Source organism: Phoxinus phoxinus, assembly GCF_949152265.1.
Source record: "Phoxinus phoxinus genome assembly, chromosome: 15".
In the NCBI taxonomy this organism is placed as follows: domain Eukaryota; kingdom Metazoa; phylum Chordata; class Actinopteri; order Cypriniformes; family Leuciscidae; genus Phoxinus; species Phoxinus phoxinus.
In genome coordinates, this window is record NC_136890.1 from 26722350 (window position 1) to 26739389 (window position 17040).

General features: G+C 40.8%; 1 protein-coding gene across 10 annotated transcripts in view; it reads right to left on the reverse strand.

Annotated features, from left to right (window-relative positions):
• Positions 1-17040, reverse strand: part of elavl4 (ELAV like neuron-specific RNA binding protein 4) — a 78122-nt gene that overhangs the window by 42526 nt on the left and 18556 nt on the right. For 3 of the 10 annotated variants that reach the window (XM_079638577.1, XM_079638575.1, XM_079638571.1), the window contains exons 2-3: positions 10129-10182; positions 1803-1889 (exon numbers count right to left, since the gene is read on the reverse strand). In XM_079638577.1, the coding sequence (XP_079494703.1) occupies positions 1803-1889; positions 10129-10182 (141 nt within the window). Of the gene's footprint in view, positions 1-1802; positions 1890-10128; positions 10183-15301; positions 15528-16640; positions 17007-17040 lie in introns of those variants that run through there. The other 7 variants (XM_079638572.1, XM_079638578.1, XM_079638573.1 and 4 more) reach the window with 6 other exon arrangements.

Consider the following 17040-nt stretch of genomic DNA (forward strand, 5'->3'; position numbering starts at 1 on the left):
TGGCCTGTATGAGTAAGTCATTGAATCGTTCACTGAAGTAATTTGTTCAAAACACTAATAAGGCTAGGAAATATATTGAAATATATTACATTCAGTATATTGAAATTGGCTATATATTTATAATACAAACTTTTTAATATAAAATAATATATATGTATAGTATTTATGTAGAGCCAAATTAACCAAATTCATTAAGATTATTTCTTTCTGTAGAAGATATAGTCTGTGAAACCCTTGCTATATTGTGCATTTTATCTCAGATGCTAAATTTTATTGAACAATCAGCATGACTTGAACTATCCGTTTTATAAAATCTATTTGGATACTTTTTGTGTGATGTAGAATAGCTTTTGGGCCTGTCAGCAAACTTGAACATGAAAAAGGGCTGAAAGCAGCTGTGGTTATTCTGCTTCCCCCAACTCACTCTTTTTTGTTGCTGTGTATAGCAAGGTTTGGATAGTTATATTGGGCCATTTATTAGTATGGGGATCATGTGCTAACTGAGCAACTGCCATTGATAATTGGTGATATTGATGGGAATGCTTACGAATAGCTTTGTCCAGATTTTGCAGAGTCTAGGGCTGTCACAGAGAAATATATGATTTCTCAGGATATATTTCAGTGATATCTGTCAAGAAGTAGGGAAATTTAATGAGTGGCATACATAAATTGTGCTTACAGCACCTTTAACTGAACAGTACAGTATAAACTATTGTGGTTTGGATGCTAGCTAAGGCAGAGCCTATAGCTGGCTCTATCTGTTTGTGCTTTAGCTGTAGAAGGCAGGGAGACAGTTAGACAGACAGACAGGCAAGGCAAGCAGACAGGCAGACATGCTAAGCCATCACAAAGGCCTTGGTGTCAGCCGGGGGACAGACATCATCTTCCCTTTGATCCAACTTAACAGTAGCCCCAGATTACATTCCTTTATTTTTTCAAACGCAATGGCAGATATGCCGACTGTTTCTGAACGCTGCTCGGCCCGGCTCAGGCTACGAGCGCGCGCGTCTGTGTGTGTGTGTGTGTATGCAGGAAGGAAGAGGCTCTGCCACTCTGTCTTACATAAGTGCCTTAGAGGATGTCAGGACAGGGATAAAAATACAGGTTCAACCAGTCCAATGTCCCTGAGTCACGCAGAGCCAGAGGTGTGTGTGTGTGTGTATGTTCACAGCACTGCAGATAGATGCATTTCGGTGTGTGTCCTGATACCTGCCATTTCAACATGGCACTTTAATGGCCTTATTAGCTAAGATGATAAAATGTCAGGCTTCTATTCTGATGTGTGTTTTTACTGGTAATGCTCTCCAGTTATTACCAGAGCCTTCTGATGCTAGTGCTCCCTCCTATAGATGTCGGTTCTTATTTATGTGGACCTGTGACAGCTAAATCTAGGAGAAAACAACACTGGGAATCATCTTCAGGTGAAAAAAAAGGGAAGAAGTTGGATTTTATTTTTTGCGAATGCAATACAAACCAACTGCAAAATCAATCTTTTTTTTTTTTACATTCTAAAGTGATTCCTTATGCATTTATGTAATTTCTGTACTTGCACAAGACACTGAAATGTTGCACAGACATTATACATATTGACAATACAACATCCATCCAAAATACATTATCAAGTAACACTCCTAATAACAATTACAGTAATAATACTAATAATAAGTTTTATTTAAAACTTATCGTTAGGCCTGTTTTGCTCTTCCCATGCACACACCCTCCCTCTCATAGCACAATTTCATAGAAGCAATATGTCTATTAATGGGGTAAAAATGGCAGTTAGTGGGCAGCAGTCTCCTTACCATCTTTGGCTGTGTCAGCAGTCCCTTCTCAGCCCAGCCCTGGAGCTGCGGCAGGTCTGCCTGACGCCACTGAGTCTCTGTCGATCCCTACGGGAGGGGGGCAGGGTCAATATTCAAACATGCCCATTTTCTCCATACCAAACAAACACTCCTGACGGTCTCCAGGCACACTAAAACACACAGGTGGCTTTGATTTGGACTCGAAAGACACAATCGTTTGAATTTAGTTGGGTTTTATATATAGTATAATGGAAACGGGTGATATATAGAATAGCATATTTGCTGATGAAACGGAAGTATTTTTTCACACTCCAGGCCATAGACAAATTTGTGTAGGATATAGAAACTGCAAGTTGTGAAAAACAGCAAGCCTCCTACTGTAGATTTAATATCATGGGCTTTCCGACAAATCCAGCCTCGTAAACAAGACCTTAGAGGACCAATACCGAGGCTGCCGCAATCACAGCTTGAGCCTGTGATTTCCCTGGCACTAACAGGGAAAACAGCCAATTTAGGAAAAGAGGGAGACACTGAGCGTGACCTTTCTGTTGGATGGATGGAATAGAGGAGGAGTGTAATAGGAGGCATCCAGCACTACATGATGGAGGAGACACTTCTGCATCGGAAGGGATGGAGGGGGCTGGGGGGAGGGGCTTGGCGTCCTCTGCAGATCTTTAAAACGTTCGTGTAAGCGTCCAGGTGTCGGGATCTAGAGAAAAATGAACTGTCAGCGGAGGAGGGAGAGGAGAGAGGGATAGGGTGGGCAGGTGGATTGCTGACAGCTCTCGGTGTAGTGTTATCTGGGGCATGGGTCTGTAATTTAAAAAAGAGCCTCATGGGAATCTTTTTTAATCTCATGTGCCACCTTGGTTTTAGTTTTAGTGAGGACCGCAGGGTGTAACAAAACACTTTTATTGGTCTAGTGATGAAACATACGTGTACATTCTGCTTTAAATGTCATGTGTATATATATATTTGTTCTCTGATGAAACAACATATCTGCATGAGCCAATCCAGAGCATTAGATCCACATGCTGAATCGTTCAAAAACAATAAGAAGCGGGATGACACAGCCAAATGATGCATCAGAATTTTGGTGCATCATTCACAGTAAGGTTTAAAAAGCTCTCGCTGTTACTCTGGTTACAGAGGACAGATCAATGTCCACGGGCGACAGAAGGGAGAGGACAGACTATAAATGAATTCATCTTCTGTTTTCACTGACCTTTTCTCAAAGCTCACAGGAATCAAATATGGAATACGTAACAATGGAGAAATAGCTTTTTGTTCTCTTTCTCTCAGTCTTATTATCTCTCTCTACATTCTTTTTGTTGAAAAAATAAAACTAAACTGCTGTTGTTCATATCAATTAAACAAACATGTCTTTGAATGAATCACTGATAATCTGTATTTTTTTAATTATTATTATTAAATATATTAAATACCCCATGAAATCCAAGAGTTTTGTGGCTTTAGTCCATGTAATGTTAGCTTTGAGGCCATATACTGTATATATGCTAATGTTCACCTAAACATTGACAAAATGACTTTAAGCATATATATGCCTTTAGAAATGTATTTCTCTTCATGGAAAAAGGACAGAGAATGTTGATGATATAAAATATTTTAAAACATCCTGTTGTTAAAACAATCTGTTTATGTTAACACCTGACAGAAAACTGTGGTTGTCTAGCGACTTTAAGACTAGTTTTTGTTTTTTAAACTGAAGAAAATTGCATCTCATATTAGCTTAGCATAACTTCACCATTACCTTAACCACAATAGCCACAGCACAAAAAACCAATAACACAGAGATGTCACCTCACCCTCTGCGATAAAAAAAAAATCTCCCACGCTTTTCTTTTCTGCTCGCATGATGGTCAATAAATTAGCCACTTCATCCATCTATGGCAGAACATTCTCGGTCAAACAACCAATACTTAACCCCAAACATGAACCTCACTGGACTTATCTCACTGAAGCATCTCACACAATCATTTCCATGCACCTACAGCCCATATCACACAACCTTGTGCCGGATAATTGACAAAAAGGCTCTGTTAAAACAGAGAGCCTGCCACAAAATGGAAGTCACCCTCAGTGGCTATATATATGTGAATGTTTGATCTTGCTGTTTTTGCCACACAAACTTATAGGGTTCAAAGCTATCTAAGGGATTTCATCTTGAAATGTACTTTCTTGCACTATAATTTCTGTTTACTCATACCACTCAGGAACATGTAGCCGGGGGAACAACCTTTTCCTTCATTCATTTTTTGAGCTCCTTTAAAAAATAGCAGGAGTGTGGCAAGTAGTCCTAGACTAAATCCCTTAAAATAATTCTCAGTTTGAGAAATAAACAAATTTGTATTTAACAGAGTCTCCAGACGGAGGGTACAATCTCCTTAATGTTCACAGAGGTTGCTGCACTTGCCCGAGACTCCAACCCTCCTGTGCACTGAACTGCTGGAGGGGATGTGAGCTGTCAGAACCCATTCAGGTACGCAGCTTCATACATTTCTTGTATCTTAACGTCAGGTCAGTAAAGTTCTCTGTGTGTATTGATTTTTATTTTTCTCTCCCTGTGTTTTGCGTGGGCTCCCCTCCTCAGTGGGACACCTCCTCCAGAGCCCTCAGGTCAGACTGCCACTCCGGCAGATCAATCAGGGCAGTAATGTGGGACGGCATGCGCCAAGACTGCTCCGCTCTGTCACCATCGATCCGCATCTACTTTACCAAATGGATTTTTTCTTCTCCGCCCTCCCTCCCTCCCTCCTCTCATTGAGTACCTCTCTCTCCCTATTATTCTTCCTCTGAGGGACTTCGAATAATAAATGCCTCAGTATAAAAGCAATTTTTCATTTAACTTTTGCTTGACACATTTTCTTCTTCCCTCTCTAGATGAAGTCCGGTTTTATGTTACGCCGGATCAATAGAAGCTTCCAAGTTCTCCCATAATTTATCTGGCTCTCTCCCTTGGGTGATGGTGATGGGCCTGGTTGAGCCAGGACGTTAGTGGAAAGCTGAGGACCACACCCTGATCACATTACCCCATCATTAGAGCGAGCCTCATTTGATCAGTAATGAAGGCTGCTGTTCATTTGGCCCATGCCTTGTGTTTTTTCTTAGCGTCTGTTTCTGAGAGATGGGTTCCTTGCTCCTATCTAAGAGTCCAATGAATATCTCAGCGGAATTACTCTGACCTTTTGATTTGCTTCCTGGGGTGATTCAGGGTGACTATATAATGACAGGTCTGTAGAGTAGTAGGTGAGGTTGAATACAGGCCACTGCAGAAACATAAACACCTGAATACTGAAAGCCGGGATTGCATCTTTATTTTCCCCCCAATTAAAAAAGAAAAACTACCTAGCTTTTTTTGTTGTAAAAATTGAAATCATTTAAGCTGAAAAAAACAAAAATTTTCTCATTTAAATGCCTGGATGATGGAGAGATGATTGATTGTCTGAGGGTTTAATTGCTTGAAACCATTATCAGAGATTTGAAATAATGAAAAATACATGAATACAGATTGACACATCAAAAACTTGAAATAAGGTACAAAATCTTGGTTCTAGATTCTTCTAGAAATCGAACTGTTCACGTGAAAATCTTGTAAGAAAAGAAAGGAAGGAAAAGTAGAAGATGAAAGGACTGGAAGGATGATAGGAGGAAAACATGTGAGGGTGCGTGTGGGGGACGGCAGCATCAGTGACACGTGTTTTTCCTTTGGGCTACGGGTCTGGTGAAACACCTGCGTCTCTCCCAACCCACTCTCTCCAAATCTCACAATGTTGACCTCATCAGCTGACCCCACTCTCTTTATCTCTCACTCTCTCTATCCACCGTCGCTCCTTTGCAGTTTCTCTCTCTCTCTCTCTCTGGATGAATGGCTGTATTTTCTCTCAGTGCGTGGGATCTCCTTGGCCTTAAATTAACCTCTCTTGCAGATCTTCTGTGGAGACGAATTAGCGCCCAACGTGACAGTGCGGCTAATGTGTTGGTGAGGGTTCAGCAGAGTTTTCAAATAAAAAAGGCAAAAAAATCTTCAATGCTGTGCTGATGAACTGCAATGCAAAAATGAATGTTTTTGTTAAGTTACACAACTGCGGTGCATGCTGATGAAGATTAAAAACAAACAAACGCAGCCATGATCATGCAAAAAAAAAAATCATACAGAGCTGGATTTCTCTACTGCATGTGCGCTTTTTGCACAATCCACTATCTAGTCCATGCTGCCATGGGGCCACTGGCTCTGTTAGCCGCTGGTAGCGGCCCAGCTCGCTGCTAAGGCGAGCAGAAAATTGGTGAGCATCTTGATTCAGGGATGACACTTAAATTTGTGTGGCTCCAGTGACCAGTGCTATCCTCAGGCTCCGGATGGAAATATGAGAGAGTTTGGCCCTCTGCCTGCTCCGGCAGGACTCGCGTCCTTCAGGCAGTATGGGGCAAGCAGCCTGCTGGGCCTGGCTTTGCACACACACACATACACACCCAGTGGCACGCCACTGACATGGTCCAGCCCCTGGCCATCTCTGTGATATCTCCCATGGACACGAGCACTGCTTGTGACGCGGAGAGGCCTTCGCTATCAGACACGAGGCTCTTGTGTCATATCAAAGCAGATTTAATGGGTGAGTATTTGGTGGTTGTGTCTTTAAAATCACTCAAATCTGTATTATGAAACTCACTTCATGTGCAGGGTAATGATCAAAGCGAGACAGGGGACTTCTTTGGGTGTGTGCACGTGTCCTTGACTGTCAACTAGCCTCGGACCACGAGTTGATTGTCAGTGACAGGCGCAGAGATACACTGCCCACCCCCACAAGCTCTTTCTCTTTCACATACCCTTCCGCTTGCTCTATCTAACCCTTCACATATTGCCTCCCATTCTAATGACTTCTACTTTAGAATATAGGTGGTCTTACTATGTCTGGTAAGTGGGCGCTATGATTAAAGTATTATATCAAGGTATAAATGTTTGTTAATTTTAATGGTATAAAGCATGTAATGGTATAACAATGTATCACACTGAATATTTATCGTCAAATATGTATACACAAATGTATATAAAATTACATGAATGACTTTAATCATATATTATTCCATTTGATATAATAAAAGATAGTTTTAATATGCTATATGTAATAAAAAATGCTATTTGAATAAAATCACGCATGGCATCAGTTCTGACAGGTCACGTCAGTCAAGCTCACATCAGCTGTCTCAGCTGATCCATGTCATGTCTACCTATAGGAATACGGCGCCTATCACAGGATCTCTGTATAAGGCACCATTCAGTATTATATGTAACGTTTTCACGTTGTTCAGGAGCTAATTACCCTCCTTCATCCCCAGCTTCTCCACAGTCAGGACTTGACCTTCTGATATTCCTCTTCAAATCAGACTGTCACTTATCTTGATTTATGTTGTTACTTTAATTTATTATCATTAAGAACGTTAATGACATCTGTAAAACATTTATGTTGGTATTGTTCTGTTTATAATAAGGGGGTTCCTGCTCTTATCCATGCTATAGGCTGGATGTATGGGAGGGGAGTTCTTGCCCAGAACAGAACCATACCCCCAATTATATAATATTTTATAATATTTATAATTTGTTGCAAAACTTTGTTGTGATATATACTGGTCAACAACAACATACCTTCAATGGATGAGATGCGCCAAAACTAAATTGCTCCTATTACACTAAACAACGACATCCACACAAGAAACAATCACCCGCAAGACACTTTGCAGAGTAGACTATAGAATTCTTCTTTTTAAATCAAACTCTAGATATAGTATAATATCTACCGGCTGAAACATTTGTACTATCACACACACTAATACCACCCAGCCCTACACTATACTATGCACATGCAGTCTTTTCTCAGATGTCTCCTCTGTCAAGGTTGTGTGTGCATATGTGTCCTGTCTCTCTAGTTGTGCAAGTGTGTCTATGTGGTTTCCTTTTACTCTGTGCATGCAGTATGCGGGCTGTGTCAGCTCCAGGTGGGGTGTTGACATGGCTGTAGGTAGCTGGCAGGTGGCAGAACAGTGCCGCACCTGCGCCGTGCACAGCCTCATTCCTCCATGCCCTGAAAACTATGCATACTGTGCACTCCTGAACCTCTCCGGCTAACAAGCTGCTTTACCAACTACAAATCACATTGAGACTATATAGATGAGTTTTAAAGCTGCGCTTGGGAGCCCTTGGTGAGTATTGCAGCGAGTGTGGAGAGCTGGTAAAATGAGGATGAATGTGTTTTGTTATGCAGAGTGTGAAACCCAGCTAAAGACCTTGCACCATATATTTGTCTTTTAATTATTTCCTCTGTTTAAGCTTGTCATGCAATGTTTGCTCATTATAGAGAAACATTAAAAGCTTTACAAATAGCCTGAAAGTAGATGTGTGTGTGTTTGTGTGTGAGGGGAGCGAAAGGAAAGGAAGACAGTGTTCGCAAGGCAGCTAACTGCATCTCAAGTTCCTGAGAGGATGAGGTGGGCTTCTGAACACACATCAACTGAGCTTTCCCTTTCTCTCTCTTTTTTTTTACTCTAACAAACCACACACATGAGCTCTGGTTAATCCAATCTCAGCCTCCTCATCTTCCTGCAGCCTCTTTCTCAAAGTCCCTTTCTCCACACTCTCTCTTTTCCAAAACATCATCTCTTATTTGCACATTTCCTTTCCAACACACAATTCCTCCATTATTCTCTCTTCTCATTCTCCTGTGGTCTTTTGTTTCCCCTTAGCTTCTACATGTTTTTAACCATTCTTCTTCACCAGTATTGGACTTCTCTTTGCACCAACAAACACCTGATTTCTGACTCTTTTTGTTTCTACAGGGAAGAACTACAGTCTGGAAGAACTACAGGTATACAAAATCCAATCCTATAAATGGGAAGCGCGATGACTGTTTCAGAATATTAACCAATATTTTAAAATACACCAATCTGGCTGATACAACAAGCTGATAAGTATTTTATGTTATAGCTGATAACCGAAAAATGTCCAGAATAAAACTGTATACTATTTTGTCACAAAAAAAAACAATAAAAACGAATTAACTTAACCATTAAATGCGACAAGTGAAATAGGCATCACAGCATTATAATGTACAGTATGAAAAATGGCTATTCATTTAGAGTTTTACTAAGATTTACATTTAGGATTGTAATTTAAATTTGTTTTTATTAAATGATGAGTGTAAAAATAGGGCAAATGCGCATGCACAAATAAATATGCAATATTGACTGATACATATATTAATATCACCTAAACAGATAACCGATATACTGAATTGTAAATCCCTATTTAAAAAACATATATATATTTTTTTTTTACTGTATATTATGACGTTTTGATGAATTTTAAGCATTTAAAATGTTACATGAAGCTTTATTGTAAGTGCTGCTGTTCTAAGAAAACAGGCCGTATAAATTTATATTCATGGGCATTACTTTTTTTCCTGGCCAAATAAATTATATTTATACTGGCCAAAATATCTGTACCAACACATTTATATCTTTAACCCTACAAAACTCACACCTGGTGGAAAAACATCTCTATGCATGAAGTCAGTTTGGTTATTGATTAAGTTTGATCTCATAAAAGAAAGTAGCTGCAAGACAGAGCAGTATCCCCACAGCATCTGCTTTAATAAGAGAACGCCGAGGTAATTGATGGAAGATTGACTGAATTACTAACTAACACAGGCAGCTAATAAATAGCACCAATCTCAATATGAGAGACAACGAGGTGAATGAAATTCAATCTGTTAACCTCTTCATACATGTCAGGGCTATAATGTAGTCATATATAGGCTCCAAAATGCAGATTAATGAGTGTCATTTACAAGAGGGCATTTCTTCCCCCTGCAACTATAGCGAAGTGATAGACTTTACTGTCGTCTTTACAAAACAGCAATGACCTAAACACTGTGTCAACATATCTCCAGGATGTCCTTTTTTCTTTGGAGGTGGGGATATAAAGAATGGCATTATGAGGGAGAGGGCAACCTAATGTGTTCCATTGCAGCTGGTTAGATAAAACGTCTGCAGAATATCAACGAAAGCAGCAAATGTGGCATGCATTCAAAAGAGCAGATTAATCTTCGCATGCCGGGGTACACTGTAATTGAGAATGCCTACAGGGGACCATCTATGCTCATATATAATGTGCTAGAAAATATAGGGTTATCCTCATAGAATCCATCAGAATCATAGTTCAGAGATGATTGTGTGAATACTGTTTCTTTCTTTTTTGCATTCTGGTTTGTGCTTGGAATATTAACCAGTGTTTGTCTGATGTGCTTTTACTAACCATGGTTTCCTGATTGCAGGTTGATGGAGACCTAATGGAATAAATGCCTGGCTTCTGGGAAGAAAAAAAAAAGGCAGGGTGTGTTTAAGGAAAGACATTTGCTCCCGGACAAGACAGCAACTTCTGCTAAAGGTCTGCTCTCCCCTCTAATCAGCCTAACTCCTCTTGACAGCGAGATAACAATATCCACAACCCGAGCGGATCTACAGGGGCAAGATTTCACGCGAAGCAATTCCTTCGTGAAATGCCAATGGCTGTATCTATGGTTACTGTTGTGGGGAAGATGCGGGCCACCCTATTTGCCCTTTCTCAGCCGGGGTTTGTTGCGGGAGCTACTGTACCTCATACACTCCGTAACCCCTTACTGCTGTGACCTTTGACCTCCGGGCACTGATATTCGGAGAGCGGAACTATCTTTGACATTTATATCCATGTTCCCTTTCTCGTCTCATTTGTTCTCCTCATTTTATCCCCCTTTTCACCCATGGGAAACATGCACAAATAAAATCTCTCCCCGAGTGTGCTCTTTTGAATGCCATACCAGACATCATTATGCATTTTTTTAATATGCATCAGTCGTTTGTGTCATATGCATTGTAAAGGTTTTAGAGGTTTCAAATTCCATGCGATTGTGTGAGGCGAGCCGTTGCAATGTGAATGACCTTGAGGTGTCCTTTAGCGTCACGGGAGGGAGGTCAGTTAATTGGCTAATGGGGAGGAGAGAAAAAGCGACTACGTTTGCAATAGTGGGAGCAAAGACTCGTCTGCTGCTGCTGTCTTTTCCTGGGGTGCAAAATGTAGATCAGAGAAATGTGCAGTTTGTGCACAGTCTCGAGAGAGCCTGCCACTCAAATCCGAACGTCTGTATGAATACCAAAACACACAGGCAGAGAGAGAGAGAGAGAGAGATAGAGATAGGAAGAGAGAGGGAGGGGGAGAGAGGACAAGGAATGAAACAAAGAAAGTGGGATGGAGAAAGAGGGAGGTCGGAAGCTAGAATGATAGGGGATGAGAGCCAGCTTGAAAGAAATGGGTGGTAATGCGCTTCTTTTACCTTTCTCTGTTTTATGTTGTGATCAATTCTAACCAACAATCAACATTTGTGATGGAGCCTTTGCTGAGCATATTATTTTTTATTTATATATAGCCTATATAATATCTATCTATCTATCTATCTATCTATATATATATCTATATATATATATATATATATATATATATATATATATATATATATATATATATATATATGCAATGTGTATCTGGAGAGGCAACTGTCAGTTTGCCAGAACGAGCGGTGTGTTGTGTTGGTAAGCAGGTTGTGTGTGGTGTGTATATTCGGCTGATTATCGTCTGTCTGTGCGTGGCACTTTGAATTTGCGCCAGAGGAATTATTACGCTTGCGGTTGTGAAGCCTGCTCACTCCCTCTCTCCTTCTTGCTCTCTGCTCAGCTTTTCCTTCGCAAGGAAAATGAGGATGAATCAAACTGAGAAATCACTATGGATGCCTATTAAAATTTAAACCTGAACGTTTTGTTGTTTATCATGTATATTTAGCTTTGACATAATAAAAGGCCTCTTTGCGAAAGCATATTATTAAGATTATATTAGATTATTATTCATAGCACACTGTTTAATCAAACCTGAACCTTATCAATGCATTAGGTGAAATCTTTTTTACATAAAGGGCATATAATTCTTACCCTAATTTTATTTAAGGTGTTGCTCTATCAAATGTCAAAACGTATCAACTTTTTCTCAGATGTTTCTCCTGAATATTGTTTAGAAAAATAAATAGACACAAAATATTGATATCCAGTAAGCGTGTATAGAGCAATAAAGTTAATGTTAATAATATAGCACAAATAATTTAATCTTGGAATAATTTGATCAGAAATGTTTAAGCGTTCTGACTTTTGATTGCACACTTTGATATCTTTTCATTTCAAAAGACAGAATGTCCCACATAGTGCCAAGTTTTCTCAGAAGCCAAACTTAAGAGGCAAGAGACTTAAAGTCTCGTTGCCGTCAAGGGGAAACAACTGAGATGTTAAAGAGATCTCATTTGCGATATCTCTTTCATATGGGCAGATTTTATAAGAGCATTTCATCGAACGGGTCAATATTAATTCGAGCTCGAATTTACTTGCAGTATCCAAGGTTTTCTTCATAGGTTTGCTCAATTCTCATTTAAACACTAAGGGTAAAACCCTCCCAGAAGTGATCACAAATATGCAATGTGATGAAAGCTCACATTAGCTGCTGAAATCTTCACTGAGTTATTTAAGTCTGAATGCGAGACTTGTCTAATAAGCGCATTCTGACTTCACCTGTCAGTGTGCTCTATCCTCCCTAGAGCTGGATGTTCAGTTACCTCAGTAACTCTCAAGGCATTTTCTCTAATCAGTTGGCAGAGTGAGACTCATTCAGTAATTACATTCAGAGGTTACATTTGTGTTCTAAATCTGTCAGAGCTGTTGAAAACGATTAAGTATTAGGATACTTTTTCAAATCGGAATGAAGAGCATAGCAAATAGATTACAGAGGGTTGTTTGCTCTTTTAACGATGCCATGTCGGAATAGCAGTGAGAACATAAAGACTTAAAAATGGCATCTGGCATGGATTCTAATTATAAAACTGTGCAGCAAAGGCTACACTTAATGTTATTTAGAAGATATATAAAAGACTGGGCTATTCTGTTGTCCTTTAATCTTACATGTAGTGTGCTAAATCCAGTGGATGAGAAATTAATTATATTTTGTGTGGTCGTTCTTTCTATGACTGAGAAAGGATTTTCTAGTATCCCATCTTGTATCTAAGGTTATCTAATCTAATGTCAGTCAATTGTTGTGTCTTTATGAGCAGAGGAGTCAATTTACTGGTAATAATTTAATAATTTGAAACACCCTCTGATTCATGTAAAAACATATTAAATATTAAAGAAACAATATTTCTTGGGCCAAATAGTCTTTTTTTGTGTGTGTGGAGAATTTCTTGCATTAAAAAACTGAGAAGCTTTCCAATCCATTTTGATTCAAGATAAATATCTTCTAACCTAGACAAAAAGTTCCAATAAAAGAATTAATGTCTTTTTCTACAGAAAAGCAATACTGAAAGTGCTATGTGCCTGAAATTTTGAAACTGAAACTTGCTCAATGAACCATGTTTTAAACTCACTCAGGTGGAAGCTCTACGGCGCCACCATCTGAGGGCTTGTTGCAAAAGCACGCCAAGGCAGTCAGTTAGATGGATGCTGCTGTTCTCCTTCAGCGAGAACCGTGAGGGATGGATGCAGTGGTGTCACATGCATCCCCGGGTCTTTGCGGCCAGAGGGGGGCAACCTGAGCCTCTCTAACTCTCCGAAAAAATCAAGTGGCCCACTTTGACACTCAGCTGTCATCTGTAGTCACTCTGTGTGCAGAGGGGTGCAAACTCTTCCACCCAGCCATCACACATCCTGGGGCACTTTTCCCACCCCTGCTGCCTAGATTTCAGCATCTCGGCAGCTTGTCTCCTATTTTGCTCTCTCTCTCTCTTTCTCTCTCTCAGTTGTCCACCTGCGCCCTCATCCACCCCTTTTTAATATTCAGTCCAGCTTTAGCCTTATTAGCATTGATATGCAACCTTGGAGTCGGACAACAAAGGAGAAAAAGCCCTAAAGCAGAGTAGTAAGGAAGGATAGAGATGAAGAGGAGGTATGGGGGGATAGGGTGCGAGGTGAAAGAGGAGGAGAGTCTGTTTCTACGTGGCCATAGTTCTGTGTAATGGCCGATAGTAGCGCATCTAGCAGGGACGTCAGCACTGCGGAGGAGGAGGAGAAACGTATAGGCCTATGTGGAAGCTCTTTCCCCTTAACTTCCTCCCTCCCACACCTTATTTCCTCTCTCACTATAAGCATCGTGGACAAGCCCCCTCACTGCCCTAATGTTTTTCTGCCTTACACAAACTGTGTTTCGCACAAAAGAAAGGGAGGCAGACAGGGATTCACTGTTGGGAATCACTCTCTTTTCAATTAGCATTTTGATTGCATGTTAAAGCCCACACACAAACAGTCAAACATTTGCCTGAAAAATGAATAATGCTGCCCACATTTGAATCTGAATGCCGCGCCGCTCAGATGAGGAATTTGACAGTCACTGCAAGTTAGTAAATACATATATCTGTGCTGTCTTGGCTGTTCGAAACGGTGCAATTATGATGTCTTCCACGTTTAAATGATGTGCTGCTAACGCAGGCCTAGGTTTTCTCTTACCCTGTTCTGTCTGTAAGCTTCGCTACTTCCCTCTATCTCTCTCTCTCTTCCGTTTCTCTCTCGGGGAGAGTTGGTTCCTGGCAGGCACAGTCTCCCACTAGCCTGGTGACAGCCGGGGGAGGCAGTCTCTGAGCCCTTAGTCAACAATGGACACATACACTCACACAACACACACACAGTGCAGCATGTTTAGTGCAGCCTGCCCTACCTCTATCAGATAAGATGGGCAGTGATCTCCAGACGTGCTTGAACACTAACTACACTATGCACGGAAACACACCTTCGCACACTGCCTAATAGATTCTCATGCACACTACACACACGAGGTCACTCCCACTCATTCTCATTTACAAACTTACACACTCTAGCATGTACGCTAGTACACAGTTACACAACCTTCCAGGTTTGCATTGTAAATGTGATTTTTATACGAATTTTAAAGCATTTGTTTAGAAAAATTTAATGATCACCACATTACTCATATGAATAATATGGCTGTGTTATTTTGACAGATCAAACCGGAACGGCAAGTGTTAAAATGAGGGTGAAAATGGAAGATGAGAGCAAAAAAAGGTGAGCATTAAGATTCAACACTGCCTCTGTATCGTAGAAGGGTTTTAAGCCGCACCATCTAAGAACCTGCTACACCTGTCCTTTCTCTCCTCTCTTCTCTTCTCCTCTCTGCTCTTCTCTTTTCCTCAGCCTTGTTCTCAAATAAAGCTGCTCTCATCCTAAGAGAAAGGGGAGGAGTAGCATGCAGAATTGAAAAAGAGGAGAAAGGAGAGAGAGAGAGAGATAGACAGACAGAGAGAGACTCCAATGCTGCCACTGCAGCTGCAGGCAGTGAGACACAGCAAGGGCAAACACACACTCGTGCACACACACACAATTGTCTGCACAAACCACCGCAGCATCCTTACCATCTTAAACCCGTTCCACTCCATTTGTAAGTCGGCGGGCAGAGTTCTCGCCTATAGCCGTGCTAATGTCTCCTCACTTGGAGATCTCTCTCGGTCTCTCCTCTCCCTCTCTCTCTCTCTCTCTCTCTCTCTCTCTCTGTATGTGTCTCAGCGGTGGCGAGGCAGCGTGCGGCCAGCAGGAGAGAGAGTGGGCATTCCTCCTCCGAGTGAGGCTGCTTGTGAATGCACGGGCTTCAGCATGAGCTGAACGCTGCAGCCCCACTCCCTGCCCCCTCCTCATTGGTGAGGTCAGAGTAGCCCCCTCCTCCTTACTTCTCTCACTGGCTGCCTCAGCTCTCCATCATCTGCTCTACTCTGGAAAATTAACACTTTCGCTCTGGCAGCCTTGCAGACGAAGGCACAGGCGCTTCGGCTAGCAGAAGCCCTTTCAGAACCAGCAAAGGCAATCAATCGCAACCGATGTCTCTGCTTGAGTTAGAGCAGACTGATTGCACATACAGCCATTATGGTAATAGGGGTGCCTGCGAGGCACTGCTAATTAATGCAAGTAAAGCATGCAATGATTACGGAGTATGTTCAAGCTTTTATATATATATACAGTAGTATATATATATGCATAATATATACACACATACAGTACACACACAGGATGTATATACAGGGATAGTTTACAGTCAGATGGTCATTATCGCAGGTTTTATTCTGCAATAATGACCAAAAATGATGTTTAATTTAGTTCACTGCTCATTTGTTTCCTGGCGTGTTAATGTTCTGTCAATTATACAATGTTGCCCTGGAAAATGGTCATTATTCTGTAATATATTCGTTTTTATATACTTTTTCATACATTTTACATTTATCTCTGCACATTTACAGTCAGTGCATTAATATCATAAACTGCTAAAATAAGTGGTCAACACACCAGTTTGATTCAAATAATTTAGGCAATTAAAAAAATAAGACGCCATATTTTATTCATTTGCAAATGTGGGACACATGTTTTACTCAATAAAACACAATTGTTATCTACGGAGTATCAGGTTGAAGAACGCACATGTTACTGAGCACACACCTGCTCTTTGTACAAAACCATAACTGCACACGCATTCACACACACACCTTTACACAAAATGCGCACTCAAAAAACATCTCTAAATAACAATATTCTGTCTTCATCCCTATTGTCGCCGTTTATGTGCTTAAGAGAAAGGAAAAGAGCAAAGTTGGCGAAGGAGTATTACGAAGGATGAAGGGATTATTCTAAGGCTGCGCGAGACAACGTGTTTCAGTGATTTTCAGTACAGTGTAATTCTCTTTCAAATGCGAGCACATTACTCACCATGACCATTCTCGTGTCCGGAGGTGAAGAGAAAAAAGAAAAAAGCTCGTTATTTTATACCCGGTTAAAAAAAAAAACGTTGCGCTTTTGAGCGGTTTTTTGGGGGGAGTCGCTCCAGAAAGTCTTGAGGTGTCGCGTGGACCCAAGGACAGTCGGATGCAGACAGGTCGGCTGAGAGATATGGCGAGATGGAGTCGAAAACTTACAGCTGCGGTCGGCGAGCGTCTATTGTTTCGTAAATTAATGTAGCCGAGAGGGGAGTATCCAAAATAAAACAATAAAAACAAAAAATATCGGTTCCCTTGACTCTGTGGAGCTAGCAGTGCGAGCGTCCCTTTTTCCTCCACACCATTTATGGAACACAGTGTCAGGCTGGTGTGAGATCTGATTGGTTGAGCGG